The sequence below is a fragment of the Cryptomeria japonica genome, chromosome 5 (genome assembly GCF_030272615.1).
Source record: "Cryptomeria japonica chromosome 5, Sugi_1.0, whole genome shotgun sequence".
Lineage (NCBI taxonomy): Eukaryota > Viridiplantae > Streptophyta > Pinopsida > Cupressales > Cupressaceae > Cryptomeria > Cryptomeria japonica.
Window position 1 is genome coordinate 802061944 of NC_081409.1, and position 23038 is coordinate 802084981.

The 23038-nt window shown below is 32.7% G+C and overlaps 1 protein-coding gene across 1 annotated transcript; it reads left to right on the forward strand.

The window, feature by feature from the left end:
* Window positions 1–914: 914 nt before the first annotated feature.
* On the forward strand, window positions 915–3613 carry LOC131075559 (UDP-glycosyltransferase 74E1-like). The gene is made up of 2 exons (XM_059221020.1): window positions 915–1410; window positions 2661–3613. The coding sequence occupies exons 1-2, from the start codon at window positions 915–917 to the stop codon at window positions 3611–3613; spliced, it is 1449 nt and encodes a 482-aa protein (XP_059077003.1).
* The last annotated feature ends 19425 nt before the right edge of the window (window positions 3614–23038 follow it).

A 23038-nucleotide genomic window follows, 5' to 3' on the forward strand; every position in this document is an offset into this window, starting at 1 on the left:
GAGTAGATACATTTCACCATTATACTTTTCTCTCACTTTGAGTTATAAGTGAATTGTAAACAACATGTATCTAAAAGTAAATGAGAACTCAAAAGGATGCATTAAAGGTAAATAATTAGATATTAGAGGGGTATTAGGATTGTGTAAAGTTGTAGATCCAACTAACATAATATGATAGATATGCTAAGAAAAGGATAATATGATAAAATATAGAGGATGAGCCATGTTGTTGTAAATACATTTTTATTGGTTGAAAGGTGAATAGGATTGATTATGTGTATATGTATGAACTAGGCTACCTAATTCTTAATTGAGCAAGATTAATATAATATAGAAAGTATAAAATTGAAACACATAAGAAATGTATAGATCTAGAAAGGAGATGTAGAGAGGAAACTAGATTTGAAATTAAGAGCTAAAAATGTTAGACATGGGTGTTGGGTACCCTAGTGGGAAGCTGTTCAAAATTGGAGAAGGTAATAAGGAATGTACATTGAATGGAATTTGAAAATGGGTAATAAGGAATGTAGATTGAATGGAATTTGAAAATGGTTGCTCATAGAATCTCTATTTTAATGAAGGATAGAAGATGTTCTTTATATAGGAATCGAGGATATTTTGTGAAAAAGATGATATTAAATGGTCAAGTGCAAAGAACAAGATCAAACTTTAAAATGTGAAGGTCAACACTTACAATGACCATAATTTGAGAAGAGTTTTATAGTTTTCAGAAGCTAGGTGCCATAGTCCTCCCAGAGTTCTTCTTCAAAAAGGAAACACAAATATTCGAATGGCTTAAGGACTTGATAATTTAAAAAAAGAATACACACAGTGTATGATTTCCTTGCAATTTAATTATAAATACAATGCATCGGTGCCATTATGAAGCAGTAAATCCTGAGTTGGATTAAAAGATGGGATCATTGGATCAGCAGCCAGAAATTAAGCGGCCTCATGTAGTAGTATTCCCTTACCCATCCCAAGGTCATATGAATCCATTAATGGAGTTTGCCAAGAGGCTTGTCTGCAAAAACCTCCATGTGACCTTCATCACCACAGAGAGAATTAGAGAGCGAATGATAAAAGCTCAGGATGGGGTTGCTGCTGAGGTGACCACTGTTTTGAAGGATATAAGAATTGAAACAATTTCAGACGGGCGTTCTCCTGATTGTGAAGCCACGGAAGACATAGACATGATAGTTGATTTGTTGAGAAAGGTCGGAGGTCTTACATTTGAACAGTTGATAGAGAGACTCAATTCCGAAGGAAATAAAGTCTCTTGTATTGTTTATGACTCTCTTCTGAATTGGGTTCGTGATATTGCAAACAAGTTTAACATTCCTTCAGCGTTTTTCTCCACGCAGTCATGTGCAGTTCATTCTATCTATTACCATTTTTACGCTGGAATGGGTAAGCTTATCTTCATTCAAATATTTACATATTATCTTAGGTTTTGATCTTTTAATATTTACTATTTATTTTTTGTTTGGATAGAAAACTCTTTGTAGTCCGTGCTAGCATACTCTTAATAAAATAATCTTTTATAATAAAAAAAATGTTATTTATCACAGTTCAATTGTTGGAATATAATTTGTAATTTTTAAACTTTGTTTTAGGTTAAACTGGTTCTTTAGTTTATTTTCTTTTCCCGTTTCTCAATTATTTAAGTATATAGAATTAATATGTATAATTTTATTTTTTTTAGGATAAAGGGTTTTAAGAAATCTTTTGCACCAATCCCTTTCATTTAGTATTAATGAATTAAAGTTCTTTAATAAATTAATAACTTTTTTTAATTGATTCATTTAATGAAATATTTAACTACAATTTTACAAAAACAAAATTTTAAATGCATACTATTTATTTTTAAATAAGTCTTGAATGATCTAATATTTTCTTCTAAATATTAATAAATTTAATTTTTTATATTTTCTTTCGATATTCTTAATCACTAACATATCTATCTATCTATTTATATGAATTTTTCTTTTATCATTTGTTATATCATGGTCATTGGTTTTTTTAATCCCTTTCAATTTCTTTTACAATTAGAGATTGTATTTATACATTCTCTATAACAATGATGATAATATAGAAAATATTATTAAATGATTCTTATCAAATTATATCAAATATTCATAAATGTATTTATGCATATGAAATTTTAAAAACATAATAATTTTCTAAATCATTACATCTGAAACTTTTATTTGAGAAAGAGAGAGCAATATATATATATATTTATTTATTTTGATTTATTTTCTTTTATTCTTTTTTTGTTTTTAAGTGGTTTGTTTGTGTTGCTTGGCTTTCCTTTTTCTTTTCTTTGGGTGGTTATTCTTAGGGGTTTTTTGGTCACCCATCTTTTAGGTGGTCTTTTTTCTTTTCTTTTTTTCTTGTTCCTCGTACCCTCCCCTACCCCACTCCTTTTTATATTTTGATGAAAAAAATTACACACAATAGAATTCAGAAAAATACATTAGAATATATTACTTATGAAACTTTCATTTATTCTATTTTATATACTTGAAAACTAAAAAATATTTGAAGATTTGTAATTGTATTGAGTTTTCTTTATCTTCCTAAATGAAATTCACACCATTTTTCTCTTGAACAAAAAATATCAAAATATATTAATATTGATTTTTAACTTTATCTAGTGAAAGAAAATGATGAAGCGGAGAATGGAAGAGGCATTATAGCAATACCAGGGCTTCCACAACTATGCCAATCAGACTTGTCATCCTTTCTACAGCCATCAAATAAATATGAACCAGTGTTGCGAATGGTACTGAACCAATTCAGTACCATTTCTAAAGCCACATGGATACTCGGCAACTCCTTCAATGAACTCGAAATGGCAGAGATACAATCTATCGATTCCCTGATTCAAATACGAACAATAGGCCCTCTTGTTCCCTCTGCCTTCCTAGATGGAAACAATCCACAGGACCAAGACGTAGGCACACATCTTTGGAAAGCAGCAAGCTGTATAGATTGGCTCAGTACAAAGAAAGCCTCACCTGTTGTATATGTCTCCTTTGGAAGTGTAGCTGTTCTTTCCAAAGAGAAGATCATAGAAATAGCCCTTGGGCTAAAGGCCAGTCAACATTCCTTTTTATGGGTGATTCGTCCTGAACATAGCAAAGAAGAAGAAAATGACATACATGATTTTCTACAGGGTTTTTGTGAGGAAACTATGGATCAAGGGCTAGTTGTGTCATGGTGTCCACAGATTGCAGTGCTTAATCATCCTTCTATGGGTATGTTTCTTACACATTGTGGATGGAATTCTACCTTAGAGAGCCTCAGCTCTGGGTTACCTGTCTTAACTTTTTCTCAGTGGAGTGATCAAATGACTAATTCTAAGTATATTGAAGAGGTGTGGAGGACTGGGATAAGATTGAATAAAGAAAGACATGGGCTAGTTGGGAGGGATGAGGTCGAAAAATCTATTAAGACAATTATGGAAGGTGAACGTGGTGTGGACTTGAGGAAGAATGCTCTGCAATGGAAGACATTAGCAAAGAAAGCAATGGTGAAAGGTGGATCTTCTGATCAAAATATTGATTTGTTCGTACATGAGGTCATTGCTAAAATGACACTCGCTTGATAGTACTTATTGATAGGAACTAAACTTTCAATTTCTAAATAAGGCATTTGTAATGGTTTTTAATGTGGATGAATTAATATATTATGTGCTTGTGTTTGTTTACCACCAAGTACATAGAAAATAGATAAGGAACATGCATCTAGAACGAATGAGATGATTCATTATTTTATATCTAATTGGTGCTCGCATGAGATTATAGAACCATGGTCATATATCGTAACTATTCATCCATGAATACTTCAAGGTGGTGAGAGTACCCCTACACAATTGAAAAAACTAGTTTTAAATTTCAGAAAACCACTTAGCCCTTCGTTTCAAAGAGGATTTGTGTAAATATAATGTAAATAGGAAAATTTATATTTGAGGTCGCTATTTGATTAATACATATATAATCATTTGTTTAATTATTTTTAATATTTCACTGAGGTTTTTCAATAAACTTTTTGCAAGTTTGTGTAATTTGCATCTATCTATTCAAAATTCATACTTTTTACCATAGACAATCATTTGTATTCATTTCATATTTCTCCTTGATTTTATATTACAAATTGTAGCATCATCTTCATAAAACATTCTTGACATTCCTATCAAAGTTCATATATATATATTTATATATATGATAGAGTTTTATTATAAAATTATAGTAAATGTTTGAATCATCTACTAATTGCAAAGGCTTAAATTTAGGTTTTGTGAAGGGTCATATGTTAAACACCATTTATTTTGAAGGTTTCCCATTCAATGTGGATTTTCATGTCATTATTAAACATACATAATATAAAAAAATATGCAACATATTAAAAGGTTGACCAAAGATCACAATATTCACCTATTTTAGTCTATTATGTTTCTATATAGAACAGATCCTTTTGCATTCTAGGTTGACCTAATATGTTTTCATATTTCATATACCATGTTAAATCCATCCATGTAATGTAGAGTATGATATCAATTGAAAATAAAAACAAGTGAATTCTGCAGATGAATTTATTCTTGTCTTGCAAGAAAGGTTATCATCAACTCAAGCTAGAAGGAAAGAACTTTTGCAAAAACAAGATGATGATAATGCTCTCAAGGAACAATGTCAGAAACTAAGTCAAAAAAACATTCTCATGCACAATGAAATTCAAGACCTGACTATGAGAATGTCTAAGGATATTGAGGACAAAAAGAAGAAATAAAAAAGTCTTGTTGTATCTCTGAAGAACAAATTTAAGGAATGTGACATATTGGCTCATGAGAATGATAAGTTGAAAACTAGTTTGGTGAAATCCTAGAATAATGAGCAAGAACTTGAAAGACAAGTAATATCTCTAAGAGATGATCTGACTACTACAAGTGAGTACAAAGAAAAGTTTAGCATCAGTACTGCACAATTGGATGACTTGTTGAAAGCACAAATGCATAGTGATGATTCTAGAGGACCTATATTTGTACAAGGTGAAGGATATGGTACTACAGATCATACAACCAGTGTGTAGAACTCATCAGAACAAAGGAAACGGGTAAGATAATCTAATGCTTATAAATTCAATGGTAGATGTTTTGTTTCCAATAAATTTGGGCATATGGCTAAACAATGTAGAAATAGAGAAAATCAAAACTACAATTCTGTTCTTGGTCAATGCACAAATTGCAAGAAGTATGGTCATAAGACAAAATATTACAGAATCAACACTAAATGTCATGCATGTGGAAAGTTTGGAAATTTTTCTAATCATTGTAGGTCAAGGAATGATACCTGATATGTCAAAGTAATTCAGAAGAACAATGTTACATATTATGTATGCAATAATATAGACCATATTGCTAAGTATAGTAGAAGCAAGACTCAACCAGTTAGCAATGATAAAGATAATGAGAAAGGAGAGAAGAAGGTAGATAAAATACAAAAAGATCACACCAAGAGATGGGTTAGAAAATCAAAAGGACCAAATGAGGATGGATCTACACCAGTAACTCCACTGGTAGAATAGGAAATTCCTCCATCGACGGGAAATTCTACCAGTAACTGAGGCATAAGCCTTAGGGGTTAGAAAAATCATTAAAAAATATTTCATATTACCCTAGAGGATATCTAAGGAGATCTAGAGAGTTGTGCTCATCATTGATGAAGGTTCACCTAGCGCAAGACTGTGAAACCAACATTCGGTAGGGTTGTTCACGAAGCAGTTATGATAGTGAAAGTTTATGGTTTTATTTGCTGATAAAAAGGGTAAGTGGATTCATTTTCACTCATCGAGCATTCAAGCATTCAGAGCAAAGAAAAGGTGACTTTCAAGCAAATTTAGAGTGTGCAAAAGCATTGTGAAAGGATATGAAGCAGTTATCTAAGAAGCACTAAATCTTTCACCGGCGTTCACTTTCAGGTATTCTTTGAAATGGTATCTAGATCTTCAGCTCCTACTTTCATTGCAAATCCAACCATTTTTGAAGTTAAGGATAGGATGAGGCCCATATTCAAGGAGGTTCCCCTGATTGCTAAGAAAGAAGACTTTGCGGTACCATTTTCTAGCATTCCTGTCAACGTGATGCATGTTGAAGATGTAAGGGCATACATTAACTACACCATGGAGGATCTAGGCATAGAAGAGATCAAAATAATGTATCAATCCATGATACTAGGTAGCTCTAGAACCATCAAGCCAAAATACAAGATAATTTAGGATCTAGGGTTAACCAGTGTTCTTTACATACCAAAATTCAAGGATGAGATCATCAGATACGTTCTGAGCAGGGTTCACAATGAGTGTTTTTGGATGGATCAGCCTTACATGATCACCAAGGAGGCTATTCAAGCTGTCACTAGCTTACCCAAGGTCAGACAAGAAGTGAACAAGAAAACTTCCAACTCAAAGGTTGAGAAACTCACTGGTGCAACTCATGATCATAGATCAATGAGGATCAACACAATCACTGACATTGATGAGAAATTTGTAAGCATGATAATAGGCTATAAGGTAACTCAATCTAGCCAATTGAATTCTATTGCTAGTTCACACATTCATGTTGCATATCAGATGCTAAGGAATGATGCAAAATATGATTTATGTGAATGGTTAAGGAGTGAGTCGATGTTAAATCTTGAAAAGATCAAGGAAGTTTACAAATGAACTTTTAAATATGGAAATCTCATTGTATGTCTAATGCTTGACTTCGTGAATGAGTTTCCTGGTCTTGGGAAGAAGCGTTGTGCTCATGACATACTGGTAGGCATGCAGATAAAGGAAGCAATCACTAGTCTTGGTACCGACAAAGATGAGAAATTTTGGGGTTACTTTAAAACATTTTAGGAAAACATGAGGCAAAGGGATAGGTTATCAAATAACATTGTGGAGAAGTACTCCATTGATATCTATTTCATGGTGAAGACCAATGAAATCCTTATGGAGGCAATTGAACCAAGTACCATCTGGGTTACTGATTTTGGTTATGAGGTGGATGACAATATTCTAGACCTCTATGCAAAAATGTTTCTAGATGCCCCATTGGATAACAAAACAGAGCATTTTGGCACAACAGAAGAGAAGGCCTTTGAAGTCAAAACGGGCTATAAAAGGAAGAGAAGGGAGAAGAAAATAGAAAAGATGTCTACTTTTGTGTAGAATGTCTTGCACATAATAGATACTGAAATGGGTTCTGGATTTAAATCAATAGGAGAACCAGTAGTGGGTAGTGCTCCAGAAGTGAAGACGCCTAAATCTTACATTTCTACCATCACTTCTGATTTTGACCCTGAGGATAATGAACCTCTAGCTTTCAGAAAGGTAGAAAGGAAGAAGGAAGATAAGCAACCGATAGAGAAGAAGAAGGTGGAGCCAAGGAGGAGACTTGTCAGAAAGGTAAAAAAACCTACTGCACCCCCACCTTCAAAAAGAAAGCCTATACAAAAGAGGAAACCAATTACATCTACTTTGGCAACCCCCAACAAAAAGAAAAAGAGTGATGATACTGAGTCTGGTAAGGCCAAAATGACCTGTGTTGAGTTAATTGATGAAATTACAAAAGATGGAATTTTGAAAATGTATCTATGTTATGAGAGTTTAGAAGAAAATGACTAGAATGAGATAGAAGAGGCAATTTTGTTACATATAGATATCTATAAGAAAGCCTTAGTAGAAGACTTGACGCAGTCAAGAAGGATAGGGAGATGAAAGAGGTAGAACTTTTGACTTTATGTGGTGCTATTAGTAATGATGAAATGAAGATATGTATTGATATTGCTAATAGGATAGTTTTCAGTAGCAAACACCGACAGATAAGCCTAATGATGGGCAAAGTTAATGAGGTGATTAATGAGACTAGTGAGGGCTAGGCAAAATTCTTCCAGAAGAATCCAAAATTTATTACATCTCAGGAAGAATTTGTTAAGGAAACAACTTTCACCATTCCAGATAAATCAAAAGGGAAAGGTATTCTAGGTAGTTCAACTTCACCTTTGACTAAACCGATAGTAACTATAGATATATAGACTCAACTAGTAGTAAAGGAGAGTGTACAGTTTGTACCAGGGAAATCCATTTTTTAGCAAGGCAATGTATAGGACACTATGAATATTGTGGATAATCCTCAATATTCAATTCCACACAAGCATTTCTATAAGCATTGCTACTACAACCTCTCTTCAGGTGATTTATAATTCAGTGTTTCATTTACATCTACTTGCAAGTACTTTCTTTCGTTACTTGGTTAATTCCAAAATTGGGGTTTGACCTAAAGGAAAACCCCCAATCCAAACCCATTTTCCTCTCTTTTCTGTGTGTAGGTTGTAGGTGTGCAACCATATTTTAATATTCAGGCCTCATTTGTAGAGGTGGAAAAACCCTTTTCATTTCATAGATTTTTCAGAGGACCGTGTACATTCCCACCACGGTCCACACAACTTTTCCTCAAATTCATAGCACAACTTTGTCTCGACATTTTACTACTAGATCCAGGTGCACAACATCATCCCATATTCTGATCTCAAGTTATTATCAATTCTTTGTCACTTTTGCACTACATAATTCAATCAATTCATTTCCATTTCAAACAAGGAAGAGGGGATCAACTTAGCATTCTCAATTCATTCATAATTCAATCTACCATCTTTGTGTGGAAAGATTGAATCTAGTGAATTATCCTCTCCTCTTTCTATTGTAACATGGCGAAAAGTGCTTTAATGGTAATTGATAGTTATATATATATAGATGTATATATATATGTATGTATATATACATATACATATACATATACATATACATATATATATATATATATTTGTGTGTATGTATATGTATGTATATATATATATACACACATATTTATATATATATGTATGTATATTTATATATACTTACATATATATATACATATACATATACATATATATATGAATGTGTATGTATATATATACATATACATATACATATATATATGAATGTGTATGTATATATACATATACATACATATATATATGTATATGTATCTACATACACACACACACACACACAAAGATATATATGTGTGTGTGTGTGTGTGTGTGTATTTATATATATACATCTATATACATGTATGTGTACATATATGTATATACATAGATATATGTATACATATAAATGTATATATATGTTGGCAATTGACACTCATTGAATTCATTTTGTTGTCATTGATGGCAACAAGATTTGATGGGAATTATTTACCGGCATTAGGATGCATTACCGACAAACACCAGAATTGGAGTATCTAGAGTTACATTGGCACCGCACCAACATCCAACACTTCAGGGAAACCGACATCAAGGAAGATTTATTTAGAAAATTATTTTGTAATTATTGTATACAATTGACATTGTATATCTTTTGTAATGTATTATAAGTTGACATAAGGCATATTGTTTGTAATGGGTATATAGGTCAGTGTGTTAAGTCAATATGATGATGGATATAGATGATGCAAGGATAGAACTTGTGGATTGTGGAATGCGAAGATTGTTTTGTATGTGAATGTTATATCATGCAATGATCTGTAAATGTTTTAAGACATTCTTGGAGGGAAGGTGATACCGGTAGTAGTGTTCAAGGTTTATGAACTGGTAGCAGTGTGCTCTAGGTAGTGTGCCTTACAGCATGTGCTGGCCCTCATTATATGTAATATTTTTCATATGCCCGATGCATTGATATTGTGGGTCACAAATCCCATCATGTTTTTTCCTCTTTGAGGTTTTCCATGTATAAATTCTATGTGTTATGGTATTCATTCATGTGGATGGATCATTTGCTTCAAGTTATATGTTTATTTTTTTACCAATTTATATGTGTTTGGTATAAAAGCATAAAATTTTATCTTATCGACAGAACAGTGATTCACCCCCCCCCCCCCCTCTCAGTTTTCTTGGATCCCAACAATTGGTATCAGAACTTGGTACCTCGGAAGAAATCTAACAGCTTGAGGAAGATCCTGAAACTAGAATCTTTAAGCATGGCTATGGAAAAGCAACTTAAGATGGCTCTTGAGGATTATGATGTTGAAAGGATGAAGAACTTGAATTGCAAGATGAACTAAATTCTGCGAATGAATTTATTCTTGTCTTGCAAGAAAGGTTATCATCAACTCAAGCTAGAAGGAAGGAAGTTTTGCAAAAACAAGATGATGATAATGCTCTCAAGGAAACATGTCAGAAACTGAGTCAAGCAAACATTCTCATACAAAATGAAATTAAAGACCCGACTATGAGGATGTCTAAGGATATTGAGGATAAAATGAAGAAAGAAGATTGTCTTTTTCTATCTTTGAAGAACAAATTTCACGAATGTGACATATTGGCTCATAGAATGATATGTTGAAAACTAGTTTGGTGCAATCCCAGAATAATGAACAAGAACTTGAAAGACAGGTAATATCTCTGAGAGATGATCTGACTACTACAAGTGAGTACAAATAAAAGTTTAGGATCAGTATTGCACAATTGGATGACTTGTTGAAAGCACAAATGCATAGTGATGATTCTAGAAGACCTGGATTTGTACAAGGTGAAGGCTGCGGTACTACAAATCATACAACCAGTGTGCAGAACTCATTAGAATAAAGGAAACCGGTAAGATAATCTAATGCTTATAAATTCAATGGTAGATGTTTTGTTTCCAATAAATTTGGGCATATGGCTAAACAATGTAGAAATAGAGAAAATCAAAACTACAATTATGTTCTCGGTCAATGCACAAATTGCAAGAAGTATGGTCATAAGACAAAATATTGTAGAATCAACACTAAATGTCATGCATGTGGAAAGTTTGGAAAATTTTCTAATCATTGTAGGTCAAGGAATGATACCTGATATGTCAAAGCAATTCAGAAGAACAATGTTACATGTTATGCATGCAATAAAATAGGCCATATTGCTAGGTACTGTAGAAGCAAGACTCAACCGGTTAGCAATGATAAAGATAATGAGAAAGGAAAGAAGAAGGTAGATGAAATACAACAAGATCACACCAAGAGATGGGTTAAAAAATCTAAAGGACCAAGTGAAGATGGATCTACACTAGTAACTCCATCAATAGAATAGGGCATTCCTCCACCGACGAGAAATTCCACCAGTAACTGAGGCATAAGCCTTAGGGGTTGGAAAACTCATTGAAAAATATTTCATATTACCCTGGAGGATATCTAAGGAGATCTAGAGAGTTGTGCTCATCATTGATGAAGGTTCACTTGGTGCAAGACTGTGAAACCAACATCCGGGAGGGTTGTTCGTGAAGCATTTATGACAGAGAAAGTTTATGGTTTTATTTGCTGATAAAAAGGGTAAGTGGATTTATTTTCACTCACTGAGCATTCAAGCATTTAGAGCGAAGAAAAGGTGAATTTCTGGTGAATTTAGAGTGTGCAAAAACATTGTGAAAGGATTTGAAGCACTTATCTGAGAAGCACTCAATCTTTCACCATTGTTCACTTTCAGGTATTCTTTGAAATGGTATTTAGATCTTCAACTCCTACTTTCATTGCAAATCCAACCCTTGTCGAAGTTAAGGATAGGCTAAGGCCCATATTCAAGGAGGTTCCCCTGACTGCTAAGAAAGAAGACTATGCAGGAGCATTTTCGAGGGTTCTTGATGACGTGATATATGTTGAAGACGTAAGGGAATACATTCACTACACCCTGGAGGATCTAGGCATAGAAGAGATCAAAAGAATGTATCAATTAGTGATACTGGGTAGCTTTGGAACCATCAAGCCAAAATACAAGATAGTTGAGGATCTAGGGTTAACTAATATTCTTTACGTACGAGAATTCAAGAATGAGATCATTAGATACACTCTGAGAAGGGTTCACAATGAGTTTATTTGGATGGTTCAACCTTACATGATCACGAAGGAGGCTATACAAGTTGTCACTAGCTTACCCAAGGTCGAAAAAGAACGTGACAAGAAAACTTCCAATTCAGAGGTTGAGAAACTCACTGGTACAACTCAGGATCATAGATCAATGCGGATCAACACAATCACCAACACTGATATGAAATTTGTAAGCATGATAATAGGCTATAAGGTAACTTAATCTAGCCAATTGAATTCTATTACTAGTTCATGCATTCATGTTGCATATCAGATGCTAAGAAATGATGCAAAATATGATTTATGTGAATGGTTAAGGAGTGAGTTGATGTTAAATCTTGGAAAGATCAAGGAAGTTCAGAAATAAACTTTTAGATATGGAAATCTAATTGTATGTCTGATGCTTGACTTCATGAATGACTTGCCTAGTCTTGGAAAGAAGCGTTGGGCTCATGACATACAGGTAGGTATGCAGATAAAGGAAGCAATCACCGGTCTTGGTACCGGTAAAGATGAGAAAATTTGGGGTTACTTTAAAATATTTCAGGAAAACATGAGGCAAAGGGATAGGTTATCAAAGAACATTGTGGAGAAGTACTCCACTGATATCTGTTTCATGGTGAATACCAATGAAATTCTTATGGAGGTATTTGAACCAAGTACCATCTGGGTTATTGAGCTTGGTTATGAGGTGGATGACAATATTCTGGACTTCTATGCAAAAATATTGCTAGATGCCCCATTGGATAACAAAATAGAGCATTTTGGCATGACAAAAGAAAAGACCTTTCAAGTCAAAATGGGATACAATAGGAAGAGAAGGGAGAAGAAAATAGAAAATATGTCTACTTTTGTGTAGAATGTCTTGCACATAATAGATACTGAAATGGGTTCTGGATCTAAACCAACAGGAGAACCAGTAGTGGCTAGTGCTCCAGAAGTGAAGAAGCCTAAATCTTACATTTCTACCATCACTTCTGATTTTGACCCTGAGGACAATGAACCTCTATCTTTGAGAATGGTACAAAGGAAGAAGGGGACAATGAACCTCTATCTTTGAGAAGTGTCAGAAAGGTAACAAAACCTACTGCACCCCCACCTTCGGAAAGAAAACCTATAAAAAAGAGGAAACCAATTACATCTACTCCAACAACCCCCAACAAAAAGAAAAAGAGTGATGATACTAAGTCTGGTAAGGCCAAAATGACCCGTGTTGAGTTAATTGATAAAATTACAACAAATGGAATTTTGAAAAGGTATCTATGTTATGAGAGTTTAGAAGAAAATGAGCAGAATGAGATAGAAGAGGTAATTTTGTTACATATAGATATCTATAAGAAAGCCTTGGTAGAAGACTTGACGTAGTCAAGAAGGATAGGGAGATGAAAGAGGTAGAACTTTTGACTTTATGTGGTGCTATTAATAATGATGAAATGAAGAGATGTATTGATGTTGCTAATAGTACAGTTTTCAATAGCAAACCCCGATAGATAAGCCTAATGATAGGCAATGTTAATGAAGTGATTAATGAGACCAGTGAGGGTTGGGCAAAATTCTTCTAGAAGAATCCAAAATTTCTTACATCTTAGGAAGAGTTTGTTAAGGTAACGACTTTCACCATTCTAGATAAATCAAAAAGGAAAGGTATTGTAGGTAGTTCAACTCCAACTTTGACTAAACCGACATTAACTATAGATATATAGACTCAACCAGTAGTAAAGGAGAGTGTAGAGTTTGTACCGGCAAAAACCATTTTTGAGCAAGGCAATGTATATGATACTATGAATATTGTGGGTAATACTCCACCAGTAGTACTTGACACTACACCAGGTGGCAAAACCATTGGTGCTAAAGAGGATAAGGTAGAGGTAACTGAGACTATAATGACAGTTAATATTGTTTTCCCGACAAAGGTTTTGGCAATTGACACTTCTTAGGTTCAGAAGAAATCAGTCACTAAGATAAGTCCAACTGAATTAATGATGATGGCTACTCAGAAATTATTAAAGGAGGGAACTAAAGATAAGGGAATAATAGATCAATCAGTTGCAGTGTTGTACAAATTTATCTCTGATTGTAAGATTGAAGATGAAGCAAGCCCTTTCAGAAAGATCAAAACACTAACAGAGCATATATCTAACAATTTTCAATCATTACAGCAGATATCTGACCAACAGGCATTAGAAAGATTTATTGTAGCTAAAAGAGAAGCCTTTGAGAAGATCATTGAAACAAAGAAAAAGAAAATTGAAACTAAACTCATTCTTATAGAGAATTATTTGAAATAGTGTACAAACATCTATAGGGTCTATTGTAACATAGAAATTATTATAGCAAATGTAGATAGTAGACTAAAGGAATTAAATGATAAGGTAGCTAAAATTGCAAATTCTTTTAACCTCAAAAACAACATTTGTTGATGGACAAATCTTGTCCTTGGAGAACCAATTTTTTTCTTTTGAGAAACAAAGAGATAAAACATTCAGAGAGAAAGAAGTCTTAGGGGATTGGTGAGTCCCAGATTGAATTCACTGGATGTACATAAAAGACAATGTATGGACATGATTGCTAAACCCACACTAGTAGAAGTCAAAGAGAAGGAAACACTGGCACACTTACTAAGTGGATTGGTATCCATTTCTAAAACTTTCAAAACTGGCTAGGATACATACCTATAGCTATTGGATAAGGCTTACTCTGAAATTTTGAAGTTAGGCAAGCTCCGGTAAAACAAACAATACTTATTCATTCTTTAGTTCTAAATTCTTTCAATTCTTTCACCAGTCTTCGGCATTTATGCCAAAGTGGGAGTGTATATATTTGAAAAATATTATAAAACATCAGATAGGAACACATGGGAAGGATATCCAAATATCAGGAGTGTATTGCTCAGGGGGATCATATCTAAGTTGAACTGGTAGGGAATCCATTTTTCACATGAGTGTTGCCATCAACCCCAAAGGGGGAGATGGTTAGCAATTGAAACTCATTGGATTAATTTTGTTGTCATTGATGGCAACAAGCTTTAATGGGAGTCATTTATTGGCATTAGGAGGCATTTACCAACAAACACCATCATTGGAGTATCCAGGGTTACACTGGCATACAACACTTCAGGAAAGCTGATATCAAGGAAGATTTATTTACAAAATCATTTTTTAATTATTGTATAAAGCCGACATTGTAAATCTTTTGTAATGTATTATAAGAAGACATAAGACATATTGTTTGAAATGCGTATATAGGTCACTATGTTAAGTCAATATGATGATGAATATAGATGATGTGAGGATAGAACTTGTGGATTGTGGAATGCGAAGATCATTTTGTATGGGAATGTTGTATCATGCAATGATCTAAAAATGTTTTAAGACATTCTTGGAGGGAAGTTGATATCAGTAGTAGTGTTAAGGGTTTATGAACTGGTATAGAGTAGAGCTGTAACTAGAACTCTATTTGGCATAACAGATGCATTCTGTGAGTTCACTTTCATTGTTTTACTTCAGCAGAAGCTTATAGTCAGTGAGAATCTTTAGTGATGAGCAATGTGCTCTAGGTAGTGTTCCTTCTTGCATGTGCAGGCCCCCATTATATGTAATATCTTTCATATGGCCAGTCAATTGATATTGTGGGTCACAAATCCCAACGTGGCTTTTCCTCTTTGAGGTTTTCCACGTATAAATTTTGTGTGTTATGGTTCATTTTCTTCAAGTTTTATGTTTATTTGTTTATTGGTTTATATGTGTTTGGTATAAAAGCATTAAATATTATCTTATTGGCATAACACTGATTCGCCCCCCCTCTCAGTGTTCTTGGATCTGAACTATACACACACACACACACACATATATATATATACATATATAGGTATACATATATATGTATGTATAAATATATATGTATATATATATACATATATATGTATATATATATACATATATATGTATATATACATATATATATGTATATATATATACATATATATATATACATATAAATGTATATATGTATATGTATGTATATATATATACATGTATATGTATATGGATATGCATATTCATATCCATACACACACACACACACACACATGTATTTATGTATCAATCTAGAAATATACTTTAAGTTGGCCTCTGAGATATTTTGAAAAAGATCATGTTAATGATTAGGATACATACAACAATCATTAGATTAGAATACCAATACATGTCTTCAAAGTTTGTCAAACTAGAATTGAACACATCTGCAAAGTACCAAAACAACATGCTACCAAACTACCTTAATTATTGAAGCACAAAATGGACCAACTGGATCATAGCTAAGATCAAAATATCTAGGGTACAATAATCATGATCCAAGTCAGAATTACATGATTCAAAACATGAACAATAAATTATCAAGTGAATATCACTAGAAATCAAAGGAAGCTAGAGAAAAGAAGAGCCCAAGAATTAGCTCATCATGACATATCTGAACATACAATTGAAGCATGACAATTGAATAATAGCTTTCAGAGGACAAGACCAAAAATCACAACCAACACAAGAAAAAAGTTTCCTCATCTAGATACTCATGTCCTCATAATTTTATAGTAATAAGAATATCAAAAACTATGGCAGCAACAACCACAACAATAATAGGGATCTCCAATACAACATACATAACTATCTTCCACTATTTTGCAACTAAGCATATATGACATCTCACATACCAATCCAGATCAATAGATTTGATATCAATGAAAACTCAGATAAGTAATTCCAACAATATCCCCCTTTGTCATTAAAGGCAAAACACTTCAAAAAGATTTCTTAAAAAAATCCTCCTTAGATAGAGCTTTTGAAAAACAAAAAATTCTACAAAATTCTCCCCCTTTGACATCAAGGACAAAGGTGGACAAAAATCATAACTGTATTACAAAAATACCTTATCTCCACTTTTTAAATATTCTCTTATATCTTTATTTCAGCATAGGAAGGAAATCCTTCCACGAGTTCATCACTAGATGGATACTCAGGCTCGAACTATCATTTTGCACAATTACATCAACTATATCTGATAATGAACTATGAATAGAGATGTTTCACACACACTTCTTAGTTTCAAAGACGATACCAGAAAGATGCTCTAACCGAGCTTCAACAATCTCTTTTACTTTCATGAATATACTTATCACAACTTCTTTCTGTCTCTAATAAAATATAGGATCTAATTGCAAGGAGTTTGTCTTTCTTCTTTGTGCACCATCAAGATCATTGAAAATATCAAACGTCTTACCCAAGGAACACAACTTAGTTTTAATAGAATCAATTTTTTATTTGAATTTTTTCGCAACTGCAAGCCAATAAAAATAGTATTTGTATACTTTGCTTTCTTCTTCCACACAAACTCTCATATTCCTTATTTCTTTAGATAATCTATTCTAAGAATATACACATTTCTTGTCCATGTCATCTTGAATATCTTCTTCATAAATTAGTGTCCTAAAAAAATACTTCATCTGATCTTTAAGAAATTCATACAGGACATTTGACAAGGTGTTTACAATATTGTCAAGAGAAATACATTTCTAGACTAGATAATTAGCTAGAATTTCCTCAATTCTATCTTTGACCATACAAGGGATGATCAAGCCACAATTCAGCAACCTTTTTCAATCCAAATTCTTCCTTTAGAAAATTGAGAATATTATCAACCCTACATGGATCATCTTCCTCATCTTTTCTTTCTTCGTCAACATGCTTCTACTTAATCATAGATGATTCCAAATTAACCAAAGAAATAGCCTCATGTGCAACTTCACTTTTTGTCTTCTTCATTGATCCTAGAGCAGACATCACACTTTTCCTCTTTGAAATTTTACTACTAGAGGAACTTCCTTCAAGAATACTAACTGAAATGGGAACCGGACCAGAGAAAAGCTTCTTCTTCTTAAACTCTAAGAAATATTCTTTGTATGTCATATATTTGTTTTCCAAACAAACTAAATATCTGAAAATTTGTTTGCCATTAGAAATTCAATTTTCATATAATATTTTGTTTCAAGGGTAATGAATTTGTGAAGTAAAGCATCAACCATATAATCAAGGAACCAAACCTAAAATGATAACCTCGTTCCTTAGTCATCTTGATATTTTTTTCTAGTTGTGCCCTCAACAAATCACATTAATCAAAGTTCTTATCATCTCTCACCATACGATATGCAATGTATACAACAATAGCCAAAGTAGAGCCTTTTGTATTTCTGAAGTAGATTTTATAAGAAACTCCATTAGCAACATCCCTCATTTCAGGACAAGAAATAGTGTCAATTATGAGTGCCCATTACCTGAGATGCTGGTTAATGTTTCAACTTCTTTATTTTTTTATTGATTTCTTTACCGAAGGGGGTCCATTATCACATAAACTAGACACAACAAAAATAACTTCTTTCAAAATCGGATAAGGTTTGTCCAAAATCATATGATCATCCTTGGTGCAATTCATAATAATTTTATCATACCTTCATTTTTTAACCAAGTAAATTCATTCCAAAGATCTAAACCCTTATGCCCTAAATTTCTAATTTCTTGCATACATTCATTTGACATAGATGTTTCCAATTTCCTAAAGTTTTCTCATGATTATACTCATCTAGATGCACATTCTCAATTGTTTAAACAATCGCTATCTTAGAATCTATAAGAAGAGATATGAAAAATACGTTTTGAGTGAACTAAACTCTAAAACATTTCCTTTTCTCTACTTTCTCTGCTGTCCAATTTTTCTTCAATGCAAGATGATAAAAGATTGAAAAAATTGAATATTTGCCTTACTCAAAGTTCCTAAGGTTTCCCACCAAAAATGTCTTATTTTAATGACGTCAAATGAAAATTTGTACTCATATGTATATGCTAGCTACTGGAAAAAGCATCACCAACAATATTAACACCAACCCATGTTGCCACAATCATTTCCTTCTCACAGGGAGGACAAATAGATTTTTCATTGTATTTTCCCCAAAGCACTACTACTGGATCAGTGTTTGGAGGAAGAAGCACCCACATTGGATTCATGTGTAGAGGACTCAACATATTCCTTCCTTTTCCATACTACAACATTTATTTTAGGTTTATTCACTAGACCTTCTCATTCCTGCAATTGTTAGAAAAATGTCCTTGTGTGTTGTAGTTGTAGCACTTCACTTTCTTTTGTCCCAAGTTCACTAATTTCCTCTAAGTCTGCATTGATTAACTTTATGACCAAATTCATGACATATGTGACAATGACCTTTGAAAAACATATTCACTTGTGATCCATTCATTACATTCACAAATGATCTATAGCTCTTGTTATTAACTTGACTACTAGACTTCTTAGCCTTATGTCCAAAATTTTCACATCTAAAGAATTGAATATTATGATTCACATTTCATTTGCAATCTACAGATTTATGACCAAAATATTTGCACTGAAAACAATAGCCATTAAATGATGAGTACCTTTGGGCATTAGATTGTCGAACCAAAGATCTGTATGTACTAGGTCTAGGAGTCCATAAATTATTTTCATATTCAATCTTCTTTTCAATCTCCATCTTTTCTTTTCCTCTACCTTTCTCTTTCAAACAATCACCAGTAAATACCTATCCTTCCTTATTCTTGAGAGATGTCTATATCGATAATAGTTGATTAAATAATGCACCGTTGTTAATAACTCTTGCTTCCAATTTTAGTTTCTGCAATTCTTTCTCTAACTATGTATTTCCTTTAGTCTTTAGATTAGCGACACTCTTCAAACTTTCTTTCACTTTATTGTTTTCCTCTATCTATAATCTTAAGTTCACAATAGTCTCATTTGCTTGCTTCAATTCCTTCCTAATTTCTCTATGCCTTGATTTAAACTTCTAGATTTGATGTTTTGTCTTTTGCACACATTCATTCGGTACCTTCACATTCTCTTTCAATTCTTCATTCTTAGATTCTATACTTTCAAGATCTTCTAGGGATATCGTCAATTCTTCATCCAATTAAAATTCTCCCATCCATTTGCATAAGAACCATCTATTCAAATCAAGATCCCCCTCAAGTCATTAAGCTAGTAGTAAGGGACCAAGATCTAATACCAATTGTTGAACATATCAAAATACTAAGAGGGGTAGTGGATCAATATTCCACTCAAATTCTAAAACTAAAATAAATAGTATCTTGATCTTAACTTAATCTTAAGTATCCTTGAAATGAAACACATAAATGAATTACATATCACAACCACATAAGAGATACTAAAGATTTTTATATGTGGAAAACCTAACAAGGGAAAAACCATGAAGAGTGTTAACTCTCAAGATAATATAACTAGTTATATGAGGTTACAAAAATAGGCTCACTTCCCGGAGAGCTTGCTACTTAGATACAAATGGCTTACTACTAGAAAGACTTACTGTCAAAAGGAGTGAATTGAAAATTGCATCTACAAATGTGTGAAATCAGTTTGAATTAAAGCTCTAACAATATACCAACAACTCAAAGTAGATTCTATCAAGTACTTTTGAAAAACATTTCACCAATTTACTACACCAATCTACTTATACTAAATTATACACTTTCACACTATGAACCTAAAGAGATCCTACATATATATATATATATATTTAATTTACAAATATACATCAAGTCAGCCTTTGAGGTACTTTACAAAATATCATTTTAATGATTAGGATACACATTACAATAATCATAGTAGAATACTAATATAAGTCTTCAAAGTTGGCCAAAACATAAATGAACAAATCCTCAAAGTACTAAAATAACACGCTACTATAATTCCACAATTATCAAAGCACAAAATGGAACAATTGAATTATAGCTAAGGCAAAAAAAATTGGGTTACAATAATCATGATCCAAGTCAGCTTTACATTATTCAAAACAAAAACAAAAAATCATTAGAAATAAGAGGAAACTAGAGAGAACCAGAGCACAAGAATCCATTCATCACAACATACAACTGAACTATGACAACTGGAGAACAAATTTTGAAGCACAAGACCAAAAATCACAACCAACACACAAAAAAAAATTCTCTCCTCTTGATACTCATGTCCTCATAATTATAGAGCGATAATCATATCAAAAAGTACAATCTAGAAACAACAAGAAGGATATGCAATCTGTAACATACATCCATATCTTCTACTATTCTTCATTTAGTTATAAAACAATTACTCACAACAAACAATTACTAGTAAATGAATCTCTTTTAGATCAACTGAAATCATACTTCTTTTCTCATTTAGTTATAAGACAATTACTCACAACAAACTCTTCAAATACTGATAAATATATGAAAATCACAGTACATAAATTCAAATTGACATCTTACATACTTTTATTTATAGATTACATTTTCTCCAAAATTTTCCTTTTTATGGAACACCCATATCTTCACTTCACAATTCAACATTGAAACCATTTAATGGCTTTGCATCCTTTACTCCATTCAATTTTTGATCTCCTTTAACTCATATGTCCAACTCTTATGAATTTTATTTTACAAATAAAATAAAAAATATTTTTGTTATGATATGGCTGCTCTCTTCATTGTACCACATCCCATTTCTCAAATCTACACTATGAAATTTTAACTTCTCTTCTCGTTCTCTCCTCTTCTCATCCCATAAACCTTTTTCTTCAATTTTTTTGTGAATTTTTTTTCACTTGACCTATGTTCTTCTCTTCATTTAGATTATGCCTCTATTCTTCTCTATTATTTCACTCTTCCCCACAGTCTGGAGGCTATGCACATTCCTTTATCCTATACATCCTTTTCCATTCCTCTATTACACTCCCTTCTATATTCTCTTTTGGATCCTCTATATTTTCGAATTGAAAATTTATGTCTCTTTATCTTCTTAACCTTTCAAATTTTCTACATAGTGAAAACTTTTCTTTTGCCTTCATCACCTATGCCACTTATTCCCTTGTACCTTCTATGAATTCATACTTCTCACTAGTGCAACAATGTTGACTTTTCTTAACCCAATTATTTTCCCAAATATGCGTGCCTTGATTTTTCCACCATGCCACCTTTTTTATTTTCTAAATTTTGCCCACACTCTATTTTCCTTCACACAACGACTATCTTCACTATGCCACTATTCAAATTACTAAATTTCCCATTCTATGTTCTCTCTCCACTAACTCTATTTAGTTCATATTTTCTATTAGTTCATCAAAGTAGTAGCTAATAGTCCCATACAACTCTTGGTTTCCCTCTTTGTATGCCTTGGCCTTTTCTTTTAACATTTCCTTTTTCTCCTCAACTAAATATTTCATAATCCCTTTCTTATAGGCATGATCCCAAATTAGGTGCCGATCTAGAATTTATCTAATAATTTTTATAACTCACTACATTTATTTTCTTGAAGACTCCAAAATAGCTTTTATGATACATCCAAGATGATTTTAATAATTGCAACCATATCATAATCCTTTGTGTATAACTCTAAATCATGCCTACCATTTTATCACTAGATATAACAAAAAATTAAATCAATTTTACCTTAGCTAATCACAAATTACATCAAATTGAGCACCATGAATGCAATAAATGTTAAAAGAAAGAAACTCAAACTTGAACATCATTTATGGGTGATGTTGATTGTCATTTTCCTATGATTCTCTTGCATCAAGTACACTTGGTAATAAAATTTATCAGCATAGATCACAAAAGTGGGGTTGGATGCTTGAACCATTCTTTTATATTGCCAACAATATGTAGTAAACCTCAACACTGAAAAAGGTACTACAAGTTATCTTTTCTTTCTTCTCTTTCATGACCTAGCTGAAACAAGCATTTTTTTCTCCCAACAACTCTTTTTTGCACTCATCTTTCTCAATGTGTAGTTGATTCCATAATACCCATCCCCCACCAATAAAATTTCTTACTCTTCTCCATTTTGGTGGGAGGTGACCCACCACAATCTAACTATCTCCTCCGAAATGCATCTACACTATATCCTACGACATTATACATTTATTTTTCTTATCATTTTCACATAAGTATATGCTAAAAATATTAATCTATTTCATCTCCGTTGTATTCACTAACTCGTCTTCTAGACTCACAGTAA

Bases quoted from the DNA above. Each gene is read 5' to 3' on its own strand.
- LOC131075559 (XM_059221020.1), top strand. From the start codon at position 915: ATGGGATCATTGGATCAGCAGCCAGAAATTAAGCGGCCTCATGTAGTA. The intron at 1,411-2,660 runs GTAAGCTTATCT...AACTTTATCTAG, and splicing joins CCATTTTTACGCTGGAATGG to TGAAAGAAAATGATGAAGCG.